The sequence below is a fragment of the Neopsephotus bourkii genome, unplaced genomic scaffold (assembly GCF_033783945.1).
Source record: "Neopsephotus bourkii isolate Nb327-2 ecotype Australia unplaced genomic scaffold, CSIRO-AGI_Nbou_v1 NB_381, whole genome shotgun sequence".
NCBI lineage: Eukaryota > Metazoa > Chordata > Aves > Psittaciformes > Psittacidae > Neopsephotus > Neopsephotus bourkii.
This window is the reverse complement of record NW_026900886.1, coordinates 136447-156021: the sequence shown is the minus strand read 5'-3', so window position 1 is coordinate 156021 and position 19575 is coordinate 136447. Positions and strand designations below refer to the sequence as shown.

Below are 19575 nucleotides of genomic sequence, written 5' to 3'. Positions count from 1 at the left end.
TAAATAGCATTAGCAATGTTTTCATCATCCTAAGAAAAAATAAAAGTAGAGAAACATATAAAAGGCCTGGAAGCTTGCCAGAGCTTCACAACACGTCAGTGGAAAAACTATAAAGAGAATTCATTAATCATATTTCTGTTAGACTCAGCCTTGGCTAAGCCTAACCAGCCATTGTTCCTGTTTTACCAGGAGGATGGTGATGGATAAATCCCTTTGCATCCCTACTATAAAACTTTAAAAACAGGAGTAAAAGTTTAAAGCTGACAGAGCAGAAGGCTTTGCAATACACAGACGTGAATCGTGATATTATTGTTATTGCTATTACTATTATTATGTTAGTATTGTTATTCCTACTGTTATTACTATTTCCATTACTATCATTAATATCATCGTTATTATCAATAATTATAATCAATTGGACATTATTGCAATTTCTGCTACATTTTTGTTTGTTTCTAGTAGCTGCCCACACACTGTGTGCTTTTTTAATATGGAGCAGCTCTCTTGCAAAACCAAATGAATTAGGAAAAAAAGACTGTTTTGATAGGTGTTAAATTTTAGCGGCCACGGAGCGTTTATCATTGAACAAATTACATAAATTATGGGAATCTTTTTCAAAGCAGCAAAGTGGATGACAAAAACAAGAAGTCTGGAGAGCATTAGGCAGGTTCTCCCATCATGCAGACCTTACTTACTAAATATCTGATATGGCCTTGTTTCACATCTGAGCACAGAAATGATGTGAGACTCCACATACACTAGTATGCACTCATCAAGTTCCCCATGGAGTATGAGGCTTTGGGTTTCCACCTTTCCTCCGAGCAACCCTGTGATCAATGTCTCGGTAGCTCTCAGTTTTGAGCTGGAAGTTCTACCTTTGACCTCACAAAATAGATCTGATCAAAAATCCTCAGAAATTGGTACATTTGTGTGAACGGTCTGGGTTAAGAAAAATGAACATATACTGATAGAAATCCATTTCATCACAGCATTTCTCTCTAGCCCCGATGGTTAAATGTCAGTGCCTATTTGTAGGTTTGTGGAAGAGCACATCACAAATGATATATTGAAATAATAATAATAATAATAGAAGGAACTGAATGAAGGAGAGAGAATAACCTACCGTGGCTTTGTTCAGGAAGTTACTTACTAGGAGCTAGTTTGGTTCTCTTAATTTGTGCTTGCCACGGGTGCATTTCAGGTCATGCTGCTCAGCTTCAGTACCCAGGTGTCCAAGGAGAGAATGAATTCCAGTTCTTCACACCTTGGGCTGGACATATCGCTGCATTTCAGCCTCCACACTCCTCATAATGTGGAAGGCAGACCTGTGGGGTGAGGCAAAGAAACCTCTAACGCTCCCTGGCCATGTCCTGGGACATATTCCCACTAACTTCACAGTCAGACAATTTGCCCTTTTTTCAGTGGGGCTCCCCCTCAGTTGAAGGAGGGCAGCAGTCCAAGATAATGAATAGACTTGGAATGGTGTAAACAAAATCAGAAACAAATCAATCTTAATTACAAGGGGTCAACAGCAGTGTTGGTCAAGTCCAGTCAACAAAAAGCTGTTCCATGGCTTATAGCTAAAAATGCTCTTAAACATATTTAGTTCTTTCAATCAAATGATGCATTTTGAGGAAGGATCTTTTTATTTATATTTACAGCAATATCAATCTAACTTACAGTGACAGCGTATTACAATTGTTTGCAAATAATTAAACTCTGATTTATGAAAGTCTTATTTGTGCATTTGTGCAGGCTGGGTTATGCTGAATATGGTTGTTTTTTTTCCCAGAAGATAGAACTGAGGCTTTGTCAGATTAGATGCTTTAATTAATTTCTCTCTGTTTGCCTGATGCTGAAATTGTCAGCAGTGAGTGATTAAATAGATTAAAGAAGCAACAGTGTAATTCTGAAGTAAAAAATGCGTATTTTTAATTATTAAATACTAAATCTGGAAGTGCTCATGCTTGTTCCAATAATCAGTATTTGCAGTCTTTGAGAACAAATACACTCCATACTGTGCTTTTGCTTACTGAAGTGAAAGGAGCATAAACCAGATAAATTTGATGAGGTTTTAGTGATATCTTTGACAGCTCTAATGCAACTGAAATACAGGGAGTCACAAATACCAAGGCTGTTGTATGGAGAGGAAAAGACATCAGGAATGAGGAGCTCCTCAAGCTTCCCACTGCCAGCCCTTCCCTTCCCTACTGTTTAGCTGATCCCTGCCCAGCACCATGTCCTTCTGAGGGTCATTTCCCTTCTCTGGCATTTCAAAGCGAAGATTATACCTATATATGTATCTATATCTATATATATACGTATCTCTAATCCCAAAACAATCCTTGCACAGAGGGTGGCAAAAAAAGTGGTGACACCAAATTAATGATAAATTTTGGTACAAGAAAATAACAGAAAATGGGAAAAGTCCATTTCTACTGTTGATGGTGGGATTATGCAATACTGCAGGTGCAGAAGCAAGTGCTTTTTGGTATACTGCGGCAGTCAATGCATCGTAATAAACTATTCATAGAGACTGGTTGAATTTGATGATCTTAAATGTCTTTTCCAACCTAGCTTATTCTACGATTTAATGAAAATTAATTGAGAAAGTCTTTGCAGGTGTCACATTCAAGCACTGTGCCCTGTTTTCTGTCTGTAATCTTTACTTATGAAAGATGAAAATGAAATTCTCACAGAGCAAATCAATTTGGAAAGAGATTTCAGCTGTATTTTGAGGGGAGTTTTTTTCTGTTTATCCCCCTCCTTAAAATGACAGAAAATCACAACAATTCTTTTTCTCGAGGAAATATGAACATGTCGACTCAGTTGCTTTGGGAGCCTCTGGGGTGCTTGAATACAATCCGAACTGTCCTACTTTGTCATTCCTGTAAGCTGTTCTTGGGTGCTGCTTTCTTACAATGTACAGTACATTTTAAATGCAGACCAGTGTTTAGGGAGCTCCATGATTTGGTCAGGGAATTTCTGTTTTCAGTGTCTTAGTATATCAATATTAAGTGCAAATTCAATTGCTGACAGGCTATGACAGAACAGATTTGTTGTCATACCTGCTTGAATCGCAAAGATTTATTGAAAATGTTTGATGTTAGCTTTACTCTGGCTTCTCTGCAATAGAGTACTGCAATGAATAGTAATCCTGTCTTATTTTAAAAATGAAAGTGCTAGGTACCTACACACTAAAAACAAATGAAGGAATGGACTTGGAACAGCAAGCTGTTCTTTGATATGATTCAATAAAAAGTGATATTTGTCACTGCAGCAGCAATGCTATAAACATTGTCAATAAAAATGTCTTACACAGACAAAATGAAATGCCTGAATAGTAGAAATTCTCTTCTACAAGTGGATTGACTGAACCCAGACAGCTCAAATCACCCATGTTAGCGTTTGTTCATGAGTTTTCTTCATCACTTGCCCATTACTTCTCTTGCTGAAAGCCCAGCGCTTAAAAATACCCTTGGCACCACGTTGGCTTCCTGTGTGACCTTGAGCAGGTAGCCCAGTTTGCCACCCTCTGCAATGAATATAGTAGGAGCTAGAAGTAATTGTAATGACTATCTTAAAGTGTACAGCACTGTTTGTAATTCATGTGTGAAAGATGCTAGATAAGACAAACCTTATCACCAATGAGCCAGAAAACTCTGTGTATTGTTTAGCTGGAAAAAACTTCAATGGGAGTTTCAATAACTCCCAAAAGAGGCAAAGAAATTTATGATTCTCACAACATTATCAACACCCACTCTTCAAGCAGCGATGGTTGAAAATGGGGAGATGACTCACAGAAAAGCCTGGATTCATCAAACTGTGATCCCAGCTTTCAAATCAAAGTGTTTCATTGAAATTTAACACAACTCAACTTCAGTTTCAGACGTCTAGCTTGTACCTTTCATCCCTCTTCCTTATAGGCTTGGACATTCCTAAACGGGGGAATGATGCATGGGCAGCCTCAGGTGATGGGTAAACATGGGGATCTTGTGCCACTGGGGTCATCCTAAATCAGGGGCACTGGTTGTGAAGCTGTCAGATGTAACAGAAGAGTTGCAGGAGCCCGTGATCCTCAGAGCAGCAGGTGAAGGCAACAAGCTCTCCTAAGGCATCAGAAACGGCACAAGGGACCTGTGCTTAGACAGCTGAAACAGGCCCTTCAATTGCCTGGTCCATTCCTTCTCACTTACTTGTCGAGGGGTCTAAAGCACTCCCCAAAATGTGGCCGAATGGCTGGAACACAGAGAAAAAGCTATTTAATTTTACAGGTAACTAATTGCAGGCTGCACTTGCAGTTCTCCAATGTATACCAAATATTTCTGTATACAGAGGTAGCTTCTGCGGGCAGCGACTTGTTTTATACCAAGCATTTGGGTACTTTGTGGTTGTTTCTGGCTCCCTACTGACTCTCTAAGGATGATTTTGGTTTTGTTTTCTGAAAGCACTCATTTAACATAGCTCTCTGTCTTCCCTTTTAGCTGTGGTCAGCGCCATTCCGGTGCCAACACTAGAAAGTGCCCAGTACCCTGGAATCCTGCCATCACCAACCTGTGGATACCCGCACCCGCAATTCACCCTTCGTCCAGTGCCATTCCCAACCCTCTCCATGGACAGGACCTTTGGACCAGGAAGAAGTCAGTACAGTGCTTTTCTTCTTCTCTTTGCTATTAAAGTGCTCTGAAACAAGTTGCTTTCTATCATTGGAATGCACAAGCTCTAGCCACTGCAAATCATGCTGCTGTGCTTTTTGGGAGCCACAGTAAGTCCCAAAAGGCAGCCACAATAGATCTGTAAATCCCAAGTGGAGAAGAGGCAGCAACTGGTATTCAGTCTGTACTGAACACCTTAGAAGTTAAAAATCACTGCCTCTCTACTCCAAACTTGTCTTTCCTGCAGGTCTTTCAGTCATTTCACTGTGCTTCATTTTCCTTTGCTTTATTCATAAGGATGTTCCAGAAAAATGCAGGCTTCAAAGGCTCTTCTTCATTCCAACACAGAATCCAGTATCACCACTCATTAAAATCATCCATGATAGCGCTTACATGACCTTTCCACAGAGTGTCTTACCAGGCTTAGCTGCCCTCAGTGCTAGAAACTTTTTCTTTAATATCTAGCTAAAATGTAAGGCAGTTTCTTGATTTCTTGTTTTCTTGATTTCTTGTTTTCTTGATTTCTTGTTTTCTTGATTTCTTGATTTCTTGTTTTCTTGTTTCTTGATTCAGCTATAGAAGGCATTGAGAACAGTTTATTTCCTTCCTTTAGCAGATCTTTTATACATAAGGAAACTGTTGTCTTCGCATCTCTTCTCTAGACTGAGCTCTGTATTTGTGTTTACTCCTCTGGAGCTATAGATCCGTGGTTTGTGTGTTCCCATAACTATCCTCCACCTTACCATGATCAGGGTAGATCATACCTGGAGACCCACCTTCCCAGTTTACTGGTAATACCGTGCCACATTGACAGCCATCTGCTCGTTGTTCAAGCCTAAGGAGTGTACGCTGGCATATTACTTGTAGTTGGAGGGCTTGTGTTTTCTTACAGTGCTCCCTTAACTCTAGTGCATATCGAGCCTGAGTTACTGACAGGTTAATGTCAATCTGTTACACAGACCTTTTTCACATCACAGAGAATCTGTGCTGCTGGTCCATGGGGAACCCTTCCTGAAATGACTGATTTTTTTCCTGCTATGTGATTGTTGCTTTCTGTCAGTTCTGACAGGTCTTGGGGGATGGGTGATTGAAATCCAGTGGTAGGATTGTAGGTAAAAACTGGGTTTAGGTGTACTGTGCATAACTCTAATACCATTCCATAATGCCTAAATTCAATGATTGAGAAGAAGCTCTTCCCTGTGAGGGTGCTGAGGCGCTGGCACAGGGTGCCCAGAGAAGCTGTGGCTGCCCCATCCCTGGCAGTGCTCAAGGCCAGGTTGGACACAGGGGCTTGGAGCAAGCTGCTCCAGTGGAAGGGGTCCCTGCCCATGGTAGGAACTGGATGAGCTTTAAGGTCTCTTCATCCCAAACCATTCTATGAGTCTACAGTTGCTGCTTTTTTCAGTGTGGTTGTGGAGGTCTTGCCAAAGCTACATGGCAGTTTCTTTGCAGTGCCTCGCTGGCCTTGTCAGGTTTAGATCTGCTGCTTAAATTAAACCAAACCCACCATGAATGCCATGCACAAAGTAGATTCACTTTCTTGCTTGGCAAACATTAGATGTTGGGGAATAGAAATATAATTAACTACCCTGTGCCTGATGGATGGAGATGGAAAAAGCATAATTGAATTGTTCGCTCAGCTATCATCACCCTGACCTGCTCGTAAAAGGACCTGAGCTTCTCCTGTCCCCAGATCCAAAGTCCAGCTGCTGAAGTGAGGGAGGTTTCTATAGTTCTGCTGAAGTTTCAGGGATGGAGGCAGCTCTCCTTGTAGATACCGTATGGTATATGGTAGATACCATATGGTATATGGTATATACCATGGAGCAGTGGCTGGGACACAATCGCTTAGAAATGTGCTAGGCACAGCCCCCAAAACCACACATCCCTGGCACATCCAGCTTTCTGCCTGAACCAGCCACTAGATTTATGTGCGTAGGAGTCTGGAGGTGATATTTTGAAGAAGAGGAAATCCTCTTTGGGTCCAGTGGCACTTCCTGGGGGAAGGTCTGTATAGGAAAGTGTGGGTTTGTTCAAATCCTTCAAGCGCTGCACGCTTGAGAGTTTAACAGAAGATTGCTAATACACAAAAGGTTTCTGCAAGAAGCTTGAGTACAAAACAGCTTTAATTATTGAGAAGGCCTGATGGGCCTTGGAAAAGCTCAAGCAGTGAAGATTTCAGATAATTTGGGCAGTTTCCCGTGCAATAATTCAAAAGCAGTAGACAGCCTTGTTTATGTAATGGCTATTTCAGATCACTGAGGTCTGTGTAATCAAGGCTGCATGGTATTTATATATTATATAAGCCAGTTACTATGTGCAATGACAACCTGTTAGAGGTATTGCAGCTGCGCTCTCTGGTGAAGGCTATTGAGTTTCAAAGCTCACGGACCATACGAAATACCTCCAAATGAATATTCTCTTCCCTTGCTGTGCCTTACATTTTCACCCCTATGGCAATGAAGTGAAGGCACAGACAAGGACACGGAGATAGTGTTTGTTTTCTAGTGACACTTGACACTATCAGAACCATCCAAGCAGTTCCCTAGGTTTATATAATGTCAGTGTTCATTACCTTTCAGTCCAAGAAGGGATGAAGGGATATAAAAGTGTATTTCTAAAACGGTGCCTGAAGCTTTTCAGAGCACCGGTGCTGTTGCTGCTGAATGCCAGTCCATCTGGAAGAGCGGTCAACCTCCAGCGCATCCGACTCGAAAGCATCTGCTTTGTTTATGGCTTGCCTCCCACTGCCTCACCTCCCACCTCGCTGCAGCAGAAAATGAGGGTAGATCCACAAAATTCCTCTTAACTCTTTGAATTTGTTTGTTTTTGGCTGCTTTCTTAGTATGATCATGCTATTGAGAGCAACTAGCAGTTAAAGAGATTATAGGACCAATTCCTACAGCTTTTTCTGGGTGTTTTACCCCTCAGTGAGAAATTCACATGATACTTGAACAATTGCAGCTGTGTCTGAAGAAGAAATACATAGCAATAATTCCTCTGAGGCAGACCCTACCTGTGGTACTGCGTGACCGAGCACCCTATTGATCAAGATGCAGCAACCCTTGAATAAATCATACGCCATGCCATTAGTGAGGGTGATGCTTGGCATCCTGCCTCACAGGCAATGCTTGAACACCTTCTTCTGTTTCTGAAGGCTTTCTTCATTGACCCGAGGATTTGAGTGCTCAAACTTATCTTTAGGACAAATGTTCCACTGAAGAGGGAACTAAACAAACAAGGCAAGGAGAGTCAGGCCCCAGCTAGAGATTGAACAATAAGCTGTCTTTCCTGTTTGACTACTGCTGCTGACCCAACCAGACATAAAGTACAATGTTTTCCAGCCAGAAAACATCTCTGAGCCATAATAAAGTGACTTGTCCAGTCAGAAATCCTTCCCAGAGCTGCTCTTCTCTTTTCAGCCTTCTCCAGAGCCCAGCTGCACCCACTGTTCACAATGTTATCGTGGCAGGTAGGAGGAGATGGTGACATGCCTTGTTTGCCATGACTTAGAGAACAAAGAAGATGCTCTTTTTAACCCTGCCATGACTACTAGAGGTGCTGAGCCATCACGGTCTCCAGTAGGAAGAGAGCTGGAGGAAACCATCTCCCACTTGGGAGGTACTGAGGTGGCCCCATGCCTGTCCTGCCCCATCTCCACCCACACGCTGGTCAGCATAAGCAGGCTGTCTTCTGGTCCCATCCTGATAACACTTTTACAAAAGGCAGAGTACTTGTCTTGTGGGTAACCCTAAAGACCACAACTGGTCTAACAGCACCATCTTTAGAGGGAGCCATTCTAGAATCATAGAATCACCCAGGTTGGAAAAGACCTTGAAGATCATCAAGTCCAAGCTTTACCCCAGGACAGCCAAGTCCACCACTAAACCATGTCACCGAGGGCCTCATCCGTATGGTGTGTGGACACTTCCAGGGATGGTGATTCCACCACTGCCCTGGGCAGCCTGTTCCAGTGTCTGAGCACCCTTTGGGGAAGGAATCCTTCATCAGTGCATTGCCCTAATAACCCATGGGATGAAAACTTGGAGATGTCCAGAAAATATGGTGTGTTTTGGTGGTTTTTTTTTTTAATAAAGATATATTATTTACCAGTGTTAAAAAGAAAGGCTGAAAATCGTGTAACCCAGAACAATAAAATAACAATTACATTAATAGCTTGAGATAGCCATAGGAAAGGTTTATGGAACAGAGATAACTTTATGTATCATTAATCTGTTAAAGTGAGATGCAGTAAAGCAAACATTTTCTGAGCTCATTTCCTCCTGGAGCTGGCTTTCTGTCAGCTCTGCACTGAGCTTATCCAGTTGGGAACCTTAAATCCCTCCTACCATAGGAGCTGCATTATGGACTAAATGGAAATAGTATTTTTTATTCAACAGTCTGGTTTGGGTTGCAACGTCCCACAGAAGTGCAGTAAGAACTGTAATGGAGTTATGGGTCCTGCTTAGCCTCTCACTTCCTTTGTTTCCCTTTAGAAACTGAATCAACAACAGAGTAATTTGGGTTTTTTCAGTACATTATTTTGGATTTAACCACCTGTCATTTAAAGGTGGTTCTGCCATTTTGCCATATTCACCAATTTTTTACGTTTTCCCCAAAGGCATTCTTTGGGGTGTATCTGAAATTGCACAGTAATAGTAATCTGACCATCAGCATGCTAAAAAAAAACCATTCCTCCTTGAGCTACAATAACATCCAAAGATCCCATCAGGAATGAGGCCCTGGTTTGTCAGCGTTACACAGGTATATAGCCTTGGTCACATAATATTTACAACCTGTGTAACTTCAAAAACACACAGAAAGTCATTAGCAGATGCAGCATAAAATTCAGTCATTTTAAGTCCCATCTACCATCACATACTTTGAATTGTTGCTACCTTTTGTTTTCAATCCGTATTGATTTTTTCATTACCGCAGACTGCAAATAGATACAAACCCAAGTGTGAATATTTCCAATGCTACTTGTTAATATAGATACACAATGTAAAAATACGTCCAGAGGCTTAATTAAACTGTTTAAGAGCACTGTGCCAACTAACAATTATGCAAAAGCAAAAGGAAGATCAAAAGAGTTTGTATCAGATATCTATTCTTCTGCTTGGTGAGCAGTGTCCATGGCTACTGGAGTTCAAAGAAAGCTTGTTCTCAATGTTCCTTGCCTATAAAAAGAATGCAAGTAGGGCTTTATCCAAAGTTTCCCCGAAGGACTGAAGCCCTAATTGGTTTTACTGGGCTTTAGAACACATCTTCATGTATAGCACAGTGCTTTCTTTACTTGGCCAAAATATGTTACTAAATTCAAGAGCAGAAGATCACAATTGGAATGCAGCATGGTATTATCTGCTCCATCTTAAAGGCCAATTGGGAGTCTACTTTCTGTAAAAGCAAACAAACAAAAAAAAGTAATAATTGGATCAGTAAAAATAATCAGAATTCCTGGGCAGTTCTGTTGAGGTGTACAAAGGCAAATATCCGGCTGCTAGGCAGGGAATTGAGGTAGGGAATGCAGGCAGCAGCAGCAATGTGCTCATCTTCATCCATCCTTCAAATAAACAATCTATCCTCTCTTCCTGCAGGGACTTGAGTGAATTGTAAATTGATGGTTCTCATTATGCCTGCAATCTGTAAGCATGCACATCTTGCTTTGGAAAAATGTCTTCTCACGCATGAAGCACACCTTCATTAGACCACTTACCTTCAATATTTAAATCCCAGCACCAGCTTCTAATTTTAATAGAGTCATCACACCTTTCTCTTCAGTCATAGCTGGAGGATAACCTGAAATCTTTTGTATAATAACGGTTATGTGGGTCTCTGGCTTTTACAACTAAATCTTTAAGATAAAACGTATGCATACTGTAATACAGTAATTTAATAGCCTTTTAATTCAGGGACCATTACGCTGATGCTAGCTGGTAAAGCTGATAAAGCTTTGTTATCTGAGAGTACCACTGTGGAAAAAAACAAGAAGGTATTCGATAGTGAGTAGCAGTAAGTGTCTGGTATACTTCTTCTCCAAACAGGTCAAGAGCCTTCCAAAAGAAATGTCCTTAAGGACACAATGAAAAATGCTGGGCTCCATAGGAAGTTCAGACTTCGACAAACATGTCGGAAGACATTTTGAGGCTAAAAGCATAGAAAAAAAAGGGTTTATTTTTACTTTAAGCAAAGACCTTGCTGAGGTTTTACTCCATAAAACACTGTAACCTCAGACGTTTGCTTCTTTGAGACTCACATACTATTTTGCATCTTGCCTAAGATAGAGTGAAGGGAGAGAAGAACCCAATGCCCATGGTAGCCTAGAGCAGCAACACTGTGGCACCTTCTTGAAGGTGTGAGCAGTAAATAAGGGTAGAATGAGCCCAACTATTATGCCTGCTTTATTCTGTTACAAACCACCTGAGTACCACTGGCTTCCTTAAGAAGAACTGTAGTCCTCAGAGAAAAGAGAGGTCTGCTGGGCAAGGAAGGAAATGGAAAACCAGGGCAATGGTATGGTAATGCAAAGAGCTTTCAAGCTAAAGCAAGGAAAATGAGACATAGAAAAGCAAACTTTAACAAACTGTAGATGATTTTGACTTTGGTCTGATCCTGTAATTGGCTTTTCTGGCCATGGTGTTTGATTTGGCCAGGCATCTCTGTGATATTGCCGCGGGAACAAGAAATGGGGCTGTGGAAATGAGGCAAAATCCTCATTTCCATTTTTCAAAATTGTTTTGCCTGTTAGTAGGTTGTAATTACTTCTATACTTTGACATTAATTATTATAAAATGCCTTGAGATTTGACTTGGCTGTGTAATTGCATGTTATTTACACAATGAGTTCTGGTTGTTGCAGAAGGCTCTGAAAGAAACCAGGTCCTCTGGAGCATTTTGGGTCCCACTATAATAACTAATTCTGATAGCTATGTATCATGAAGGTTGTTTTCCTCAATGAGAGGTTGAGCTTTTTCTAGATATTCTGTTTCGTGCCACAAGCTTCATGATTAACTGTGGTGCTGTGAGGCATTCTGGCTGGCGTAAATACTGTGGAGGCATTACACATCACCGACATGCTCAAATTAAACAGGTTCCTGTTGCGATCAGTCTCTTCAGTAACCAGCTTCATTCTTTCCCCTGTTCTGCTTGCAAATAATGTCAGGCCTTTCAGGAACTCTCACCAAGAGAAGAACTTACATCGGACAGGGCTTGGAGCAAGCTGCTCTAGTGGAAGGTGTCCTTGCCCATGGCAGGGGGCTGGAATTGAATGACATTTAATCTCCTTCCAAAGCAAACCATTCTATGATTCTGTGAACTTTCCCCAGTGATGCTACTTAGGAGGACCTGGTAAAAGGGCCAAGAAAGACCTGAAGGCCAGGGAAGCCTCAACAGCACTCGTGATGCAGTGGATGTGGAAAAGAATCGTAGAATCACAGAATCACAGAACCATAGGATGGTTCTTGTTGGAAAGAAGGCAAGAGGTGGTGTTTCCAAATCTATTTGCCTTGTCTTCTCGTGCAATAGGAACAAAACAGAAGTGGCAAGCCCTTTTCTGTGTCATGGGGAATCATAGAATCATGGAATCATAGAATCCCAGGTTGGAAGGTACCTCTAGGATCATGTGGTCCAACATTTCTAGGCAAAGCATGACCTAGACTTGATGTCCCAGCACCCTGTCCAGAGGAATCTTGACAGTGTCCAGTGCTGGGGAGTCACCACTTCCCTGAGGAGATTATTCCAATGACTGATTGTTCTCTTTGAACTTCTTGCTGCCATCCATAAAGCACCACAGCAGACTTGTGAGCTGTTCTCCCAGTAGCTCTTAACTAGTTCCAATTGTCATGGTAGGTGTAGTGGTCAGCAAGAGATTTTAATGATTTGTTTGTTCCAATTGCAGTTCTCTTACAAGAACAAAATAATCTGTTCCTTTGGAATTATTTTTTCCATCTTCATTATCTTAAACTTCCTAAAGTCTAAATAACTTGGCACAGGTTTGTTTCCTGGTATGAACAACAGCAGTGAATTTCTCTTCATGAGGAAGAGTCAATGCTGGGTGAAAAACAGTGCCATAAATCTGGGCAATGCCATCAGGGTGTGTGAGTGCTCATCCTGCTCCTTGTTGTCATCTTACATCCCTTTGGAAGGTTCATCTTCACTGTACATGCTCCGTAAGATAACGCTCTGATTTTAGACTGCAAGATTAGAGGATTTTGCAAGTAATAGATTTCAAGATAACTCTGTTAACAAATCACCTTTCTTTGCATTTATGGTGCTGGGGATGTTAGACAGCACTGTGGACCATACGCATCCTGTAATTTATAGTTTGGGCACAACGTGAGTCTCTTGAGGGCTGCAGAAATAAAGTGCTTTTCTGTTTCTCTCAACTTTTGTTTTCTTTTGTTTTCCTTTTTTTTCTTCTGTTTTGTGGCATGGAAAGTCCATGACAGAGGCTGACACTGAAAGTTTCTTTTAAGAAACTCTGCAGAACATAAGGAAGCTGTCTTTTACATTAGAAGGTTGACATGAGACATTTAAATCTCTGAAAAATTGACTGTGAATATAGGCTAATAAAACAGCAACCTACTGCTTTGGCACATTAAATGTTACAGCTGTCTCAAGGAAAAACAATATTCGTGATTGGTTATGTAGAAATTAATTAAGTCCTTTCTTTGTCTCAAGCTTTTCTTCTCTATGACTGGAACAGTACCGTGATGCTGAACATTATGAGTTTCCATACTCATAGCTTGTTTCGGTCTCCACATGTATTTATGTGTTTATTGATTTTTAATATTTAAAAGCACATAGAGGTGAAAGATAGAGAGAAGAGGATAAAAATATGCTTGGGGTTTTTATGTTTTGGGGTTTTTAAAAGATGTTTTGAGCCTCAGATGGCACACGGCCACTCTGAGGAACATCTGGTTTTAATTTGTCTGCCAATAACTTTTGATGGAACTGTTTACACGTTTCCTGCACCTTCTTGGAGGATGGAGGCTAATGCTGTCCCTTCTGTTGGAAATGACCATAAAAGTGGGAAATGGGACATAAAATATGCATCAATAACGGTCCTTTGGGGGTTTCCTGACTGTTCTCTTGCAGCTGTTAGCGAAGGACCAGCACCACAGCAGCCGCCCTTGCTGCCACAGACACAGCCTGAGCACTCCAGCAATGAGGATGCCCCGAGCAGAACCATCCCCACCGCTTGCGTGCGCCCTACCCACCCTCTCCGCAGCTTCGCCAACCCCTTGCTACCTCCACCCATGAGTGCAATAGAGCCGAAAGTCCCTTACACACCACTTCTGTCTCAAACAGGTAAGAGTGATTGGGGGGAAAGCCTCCAGTACCACTGGCCTGAACCACTGACTTTGAATTTGTGAGAAAACAGAGAGCACAAGACAGCCCCATACCTTGAGAAATATCTGTAAGTGCCGACAGAGTTGAAACTAGACGACCTTTAAGGTTCCATCCAACCCAAACCATTCTATGATTCTATGTACAGTTACATGGAATCATCACAGAATTACATGCTAGTAAGCAGGTACTTTATTCTGACAATCCGGAATAAAAATTCACTGCAAGGCATTAGCTTAAAATCAGAGTTAACAAGTAAGTGATAAAAATGAATTAAATGAGATGCCAAATTAATCACTTGGTCTTGTTTCCAGTCTCCTGTTACGCTGCAGTAACTTGAAACAGTGCCAAATGCTTGACTCTTGTTTCAAGGCTTGCCTTTTGGATAATGAAAGAACTATTTATGTATGCTGGAAAAGAACTGACTGCAACCCACTCCAGTGTGCAAACTACTCAAAAATCAAATACCAAGCGTGCAAGGAACAGGAAGAAAATTACTGTATGTTTCTTAAAAAGGCTTTAGAATAGTGACACCGTTGAATGAGGCTGTGGGCTGGTGGTAGGGTTAGATTAAAGAGCTGTAGTGAAGCATTTATTCACGGGTAGGGTCATGGCAAGGCAAGAGGGAATGGTGCTTTTCCAGCTCATTTCTGGGTTTGTTTCCAGAGCAGCACCATTTCTAGAGATCTGTTTTTAAAATTCACTCTTGGATCCAGTGAGTGCATCTGCGTGATGTGTCTGGTATCTGCTTTGTCCATCAACTAGGTGCAGTGCTAGGATTGTTCTTCGTGCGAACTGGTATGAGTAGCGCTACCTGCCTTAGTATCCCTAACTACTCGAGTTATTAAGAAGGGGAAAAAAAGGGCCTGCATGCTGTTCTCTCATTTTAACTTCTGCTCTTTTAGCTTTGATAATCTCCAGTTTAGCCCAGAGAACCTTTGAAATTTCATTTTCACTCTTTTCTATTCTAATAGTGCATTCTGAGCACAGCTTTCTCGCCATACAACATATGCTAGGTCGATGTTTGCAACAAGCAAGCTACCAGAACATCTCTGCATTTTTACTGGAAGCACCTGCTATCCCTCAGCAAGTAATCCAGTTTCTGACAGCAGACAGAAGTAGATAAATCCTTATTTACTGGAGAACTGCTTTTGCCAAATAATGTTGCTGAGTTATTTTTTATATATAGCAGAGCCTATTCATCTCTATGTAGTACTACATTTTACTTTATGGGGATCCAGTTCTACTTGCCTTACTCTAGTTAAGCCTGATTACTTCAAAATGACTGTTTGTTCTCCAAGTCAACCAGAGTTTACATTTTAACCATTATAACCGGGAGGTGTGCTAAAGAGAGAGGAAGTCACGGAGTGTTACTTATCTTCATAAAGAATCCCATCATCCTGAAAAATAAAATTGCCTTTTTTTGAGCAAGTAATCTCAAGTAAGCAGCTGCAGTGTTTCCTACAGCAGTGTGTAGAACTTTGTTATTAGGTAAAATTGAGAACTGAAAGTTTATGGCATGATCTGCCACAAAGCAATGGAAATAAATAAAGTGAATGGTAAAGCAATGAAAAAATCTGTTTTTCTGAACTCTGTCACGAAGGCAAAAACATGTTGCTGGGTTTTATATGGCTTTCAAACTATTGTATTTATTATTACACTGAAACCACAATTTTTACTTTTCAGAATTGCTTATAGCTTCATTTCTGATCTGCTTCTGGCTATTTTGTGGTGTTGGGGGCTATTTACTTCTCTCTGTGTCTGGTTTCTGTTGCTTGTCTCGATGCACTTGTCCCCAGAGTCATTACCCAGACTGATGTCTCCTTTTACCAAGTTCTTGTAGAATGTTTTCCTTCACAAATGTTAACTTCTCTCCGTTGCTCTGGGCAGTGAGTGGGGTGTGCAGAACTGATCCCGGTCCTGCAAATGGTCCCTCAAAACTAGGTTGCTCTTCTAGCACCCTCTCCTGAATCCCACTCCTCTGGAATCCAGATCTCTCTTCTTCTCACTGAAAATGGGCGTGGAGACAAAGGCATTGACAAAGAAATGTCAAGAAAGAGCATTTCATTTCACCAGCAATTCTGAGTATTCTACATGACCCATGGGTATGGTGTCTCAACCATAGTTAGGTAACCATGAAAGGGCAATTTTGAAGACATTTGGGTGCCACATCCCTTGCAGTGTTCAAGGCCAGGATGGACAGGGATTGAAGAAACCTACTCCAGTGGAGGGTGTCCCTCTCAATGTCAGGAGGTTGGAACTGGATGGTCTTTAAGGTCCCTTCCAACACAAACTATTTGATGACTCCACAAAGTCTCTGATGTATTTCTCTATTTGAACAAACCTCCTAGAAGGATGGCTGACACATACATCCCTGCACAATTCCTCCCTGTTCCCCTCTGTTCCCCTCTGGCAGAGCAAGGGTGGTCCAGCTACCTGCAGCCCAAATGAGACAATTCCCTCATGGATCACCTTTGCTAATTATACCTTACTTAGGGGCATCTCAGGTTTAAAAAGCTCTTAGCAAATTCCCACGTTGGAATAACTGCTACTTGCCTCAACCTGAGAGACAGAATTAATTAATTTGTCATCATATTTTTCTTGAACTCCAGTCATTATTACATGTCCTATGTAATAAAGTAATAGGGCAATAAGTAATGGACTCATTATCACTTAAGCCAATTAAACTACTCTACCTTGCTATCCTACTTTTTAAACTCATGCTATTCAGGTGTCTTACCTCTTCAGACAACGTATAACTAATGGAACAGTACTGCAGAATTTAGAAGGGCGGGAAGCAGCAGAGAACCATAGAGATTGATACAGAGATTTCCAGCAAAGACTTTAAAAAGCAGAAACCTGAAATTCAGTGGAGATTTCCCTTGAAATCCCTCCACTGCTGGTTTGCAGGCTCTTCTTCCTCCACTCCTATGCATTTTATATCTCCTTTTAAAGAATAGCCTGTATGGAGATGCCAGGCAGCATCCTCTGGTCCTCAGCCAACCCCGTTGCCTACCCCATTGCCTGCCCCACAGCCAACCACATGCAGAAGTTCCAGAGCTATTTGTGTATTTAGATTATAGTTCTGGAGCTAATATCTAACACTGTCCCTCCTGCAATATTAGTACTTGGATCTTGCCCAGTGAATAGATGAGCACAGGGCTTTTTCTTGCCTCTTTGATTGACCTGATGGTAAAAGGAAGTATCTCCTCTAATATTTTATCTATTCACTATGTCTCTGTAGTGGCATTGTAATTAGCTGTTAAACTCTATCATATGCTTCATAAAGAAGACACACAGAGATCATTATTCAGTTGTGGGAGATACTGCCATGAGGATATGAATAAATATTTAAAAGGCTGTTCTCCTGGTTTGGGGTCATGACATCAGGCTAATCCAGAGCTAAATCTGACATTTTTCTTCTTTCTTTTCTTTTCCTGTTTTTTTTTTCTTCCTTGAGCCAAATAAATCTAGGTTTTTCACATTAAGCTCTTCCCATTCATATTTTTTAGGAGATCTCACTTTTTCATCACTGATTTGTGATCGAGCACTTGAGGTTCCTAATACTTATTCTGTAGGTGTCAGAATCCAATCCCCACTGTGGCTGTACTTGCTCCCCTTTGCAAATCATACACATAGGCATATAAGTGATTTGACTTAGCCCCCTTTCAGGCTAAATAGGAAATGTTTGATGGAGTGTTGAGCTTACTGCGTTATAGATCTGACATAAATTCCACAAATGGACAGGAAAGACATTTTTTTCCCCCTCACAAATGAAAATTCCTTTTAGGTCTTAATGATCAGCTGCACTTTAAATGAACCTGAATTAGGAGGTCATTTTTCTTCTGCAGAAGCAAGTGCGCAGTGATAGAAAACGCTGCCTGTGAAGTGGTGGAGTTTATATCATGTCACAGTCCTGGAACTTCAGCCTTTTCAGGCTCTTTTGTGAAGCTGTAAAAAATGCTGCATGTTTTGGTTCTTCCCCAAAACAGTGTAGCTAGAAATCCAAATTGTCTAGGTCTAGCTCTTCCTAGAATCACTGAGTGATAGCCCAGAGCTAAAACCACTTGATTTTACAGCAAAACTGAACTTGGTTTTCCTTCCCACTGCTGAGCGGTAAGGTATGTCCCAAACTAGCTCTGGGCAGGGATTGCAGGGGAATGGTTGCACTGCAAGTGAAGTGCTCAAGATTTATTTCCTTGCTGCTTTGGGGGGAAAAAAAAGAAAAAAGAAATATAAAAAATCCTGTCTTTTCAATGTTGGGTGTTTTGGGGAATAAAAAAAAAAAGTGAGATGAAGAAATCTGTCGGTAAACATCCCTGTGTAAATAGCAGTAGCTGAGTATTACCTGAACATTAGCACAAACCCTTCCTTACCCAGGCTGGCACACACACTGTTTTCATAACCAAATGGGATAAGAAAGCCGGGTAAGAAAATGAACTCCTTGAGGTGTTTCTATTATTACTATTATTATTTCTAAATCATTTGTAAGAAAAGAATCAGATAAACAAGATAAGGCTGAAGGTCTGCCAAGCCTATGTTAAAGCCACAAGCTAACAGTCAAATAAATAAAAGATGAAATGAAGAGGAAAAAAGGGAATATGGGTATTAAGCAGTGACTCCTGAGCCATAATAATCTCAAATAGCAAGGGTTTGGAGCCTCAGCAGTTGCTGAAATTACAGTGATCTTTAGAACAGTGAATACAGAGGAAATAAAGGACTAACTTTCACTCATGCTGACAATAGACGGCTCCTCACAGGAGCGCTGGTAGAATCACTCTTACACAAGTGCCTTCATTATCAGATCTCAGGTGGAGTGTTTAGAGAGAGAAATTCCAAGAATTAAACTTTTGGCTGCAAATTAGGCAAATTTTGGAGACATAAACTCAGAATCCTCTGGTGTAAGACTTGTGCACTTAATGGCTATCTGGTTTTTAGAGTGCTTAATCCCCTCTCGTGCAAAGTGGGGAGTTAATTTGTGAGTGATGTGAGTGCATTTATTCTGAACAATCAATTAGCTCTAATTAAGTAGCTATATAACGAAATTCTGGGTCCTGTGGGGAAGGAGGAGTTCGAAGTTTACCATTCACAGTAAAGAAATCCCAGTGCCAATAAAAAATACAAGCGAAAACCTAAACCTATGGCTTCTAATTTGAATTCAGTCATTGAATTCAAAGGCAACTAAGAACTCTTTTGTTAACAGAGTGTAAGAATCTTTGTGGCTTAAGAGTTTGGGGTGGGTGGGGGTTTCTTACTTTAATGATGAATGCAAATGAGATTATGGACTTCTCTTTATCACAGTCTACAGTAAGCAAGGTCTATAAATTCACTGAAAATATGGAAATCAGTCACTTCCTGAACCTTTTATTCTGAAATCCTGGCTTTTTTGCACTAGAACTCCCTGACTCAAAGGAAAACGATTCTTTTATTTCATAATCCTTTACCTACAACCCCTCCCCTTCAATTCTGAAATGGAATTTTTTTCTTCCACATTTCTTTTGTATGAAAACGCACTTTCTCCATTCAGCTGGAAGACACATTGACACAGCAGTGCCATGGAAGGGTCAGTCCTG

General features: G+C 41.0%; 1 protein-coding gene across 1 annotated transcript in view; it reads left to right on the top strand.

The window, feature by feature from the left end:
• The window catches only part of DCC (DCC netrin 1 receptor), a gene marked incomplete at its 5' end in the record, with an annotated part of 102927 nt that overhangs the window by 70504 nt on the left and 12848 nt on the right, over positions 1–19575 (top strand). Inside the window, 2 exons of the mRNA XM_061349039.1 lie at positions 4485–4640; positions 13751–13963. Coding sequence (XP_061205023.1) covers positions 4485–4640; positions 13751–13963 — 369 coding nt within the window. The remainder of the gene's footprint in view (positions 1–4484; positions 4641–13750; positions 13964–19575) is intronic.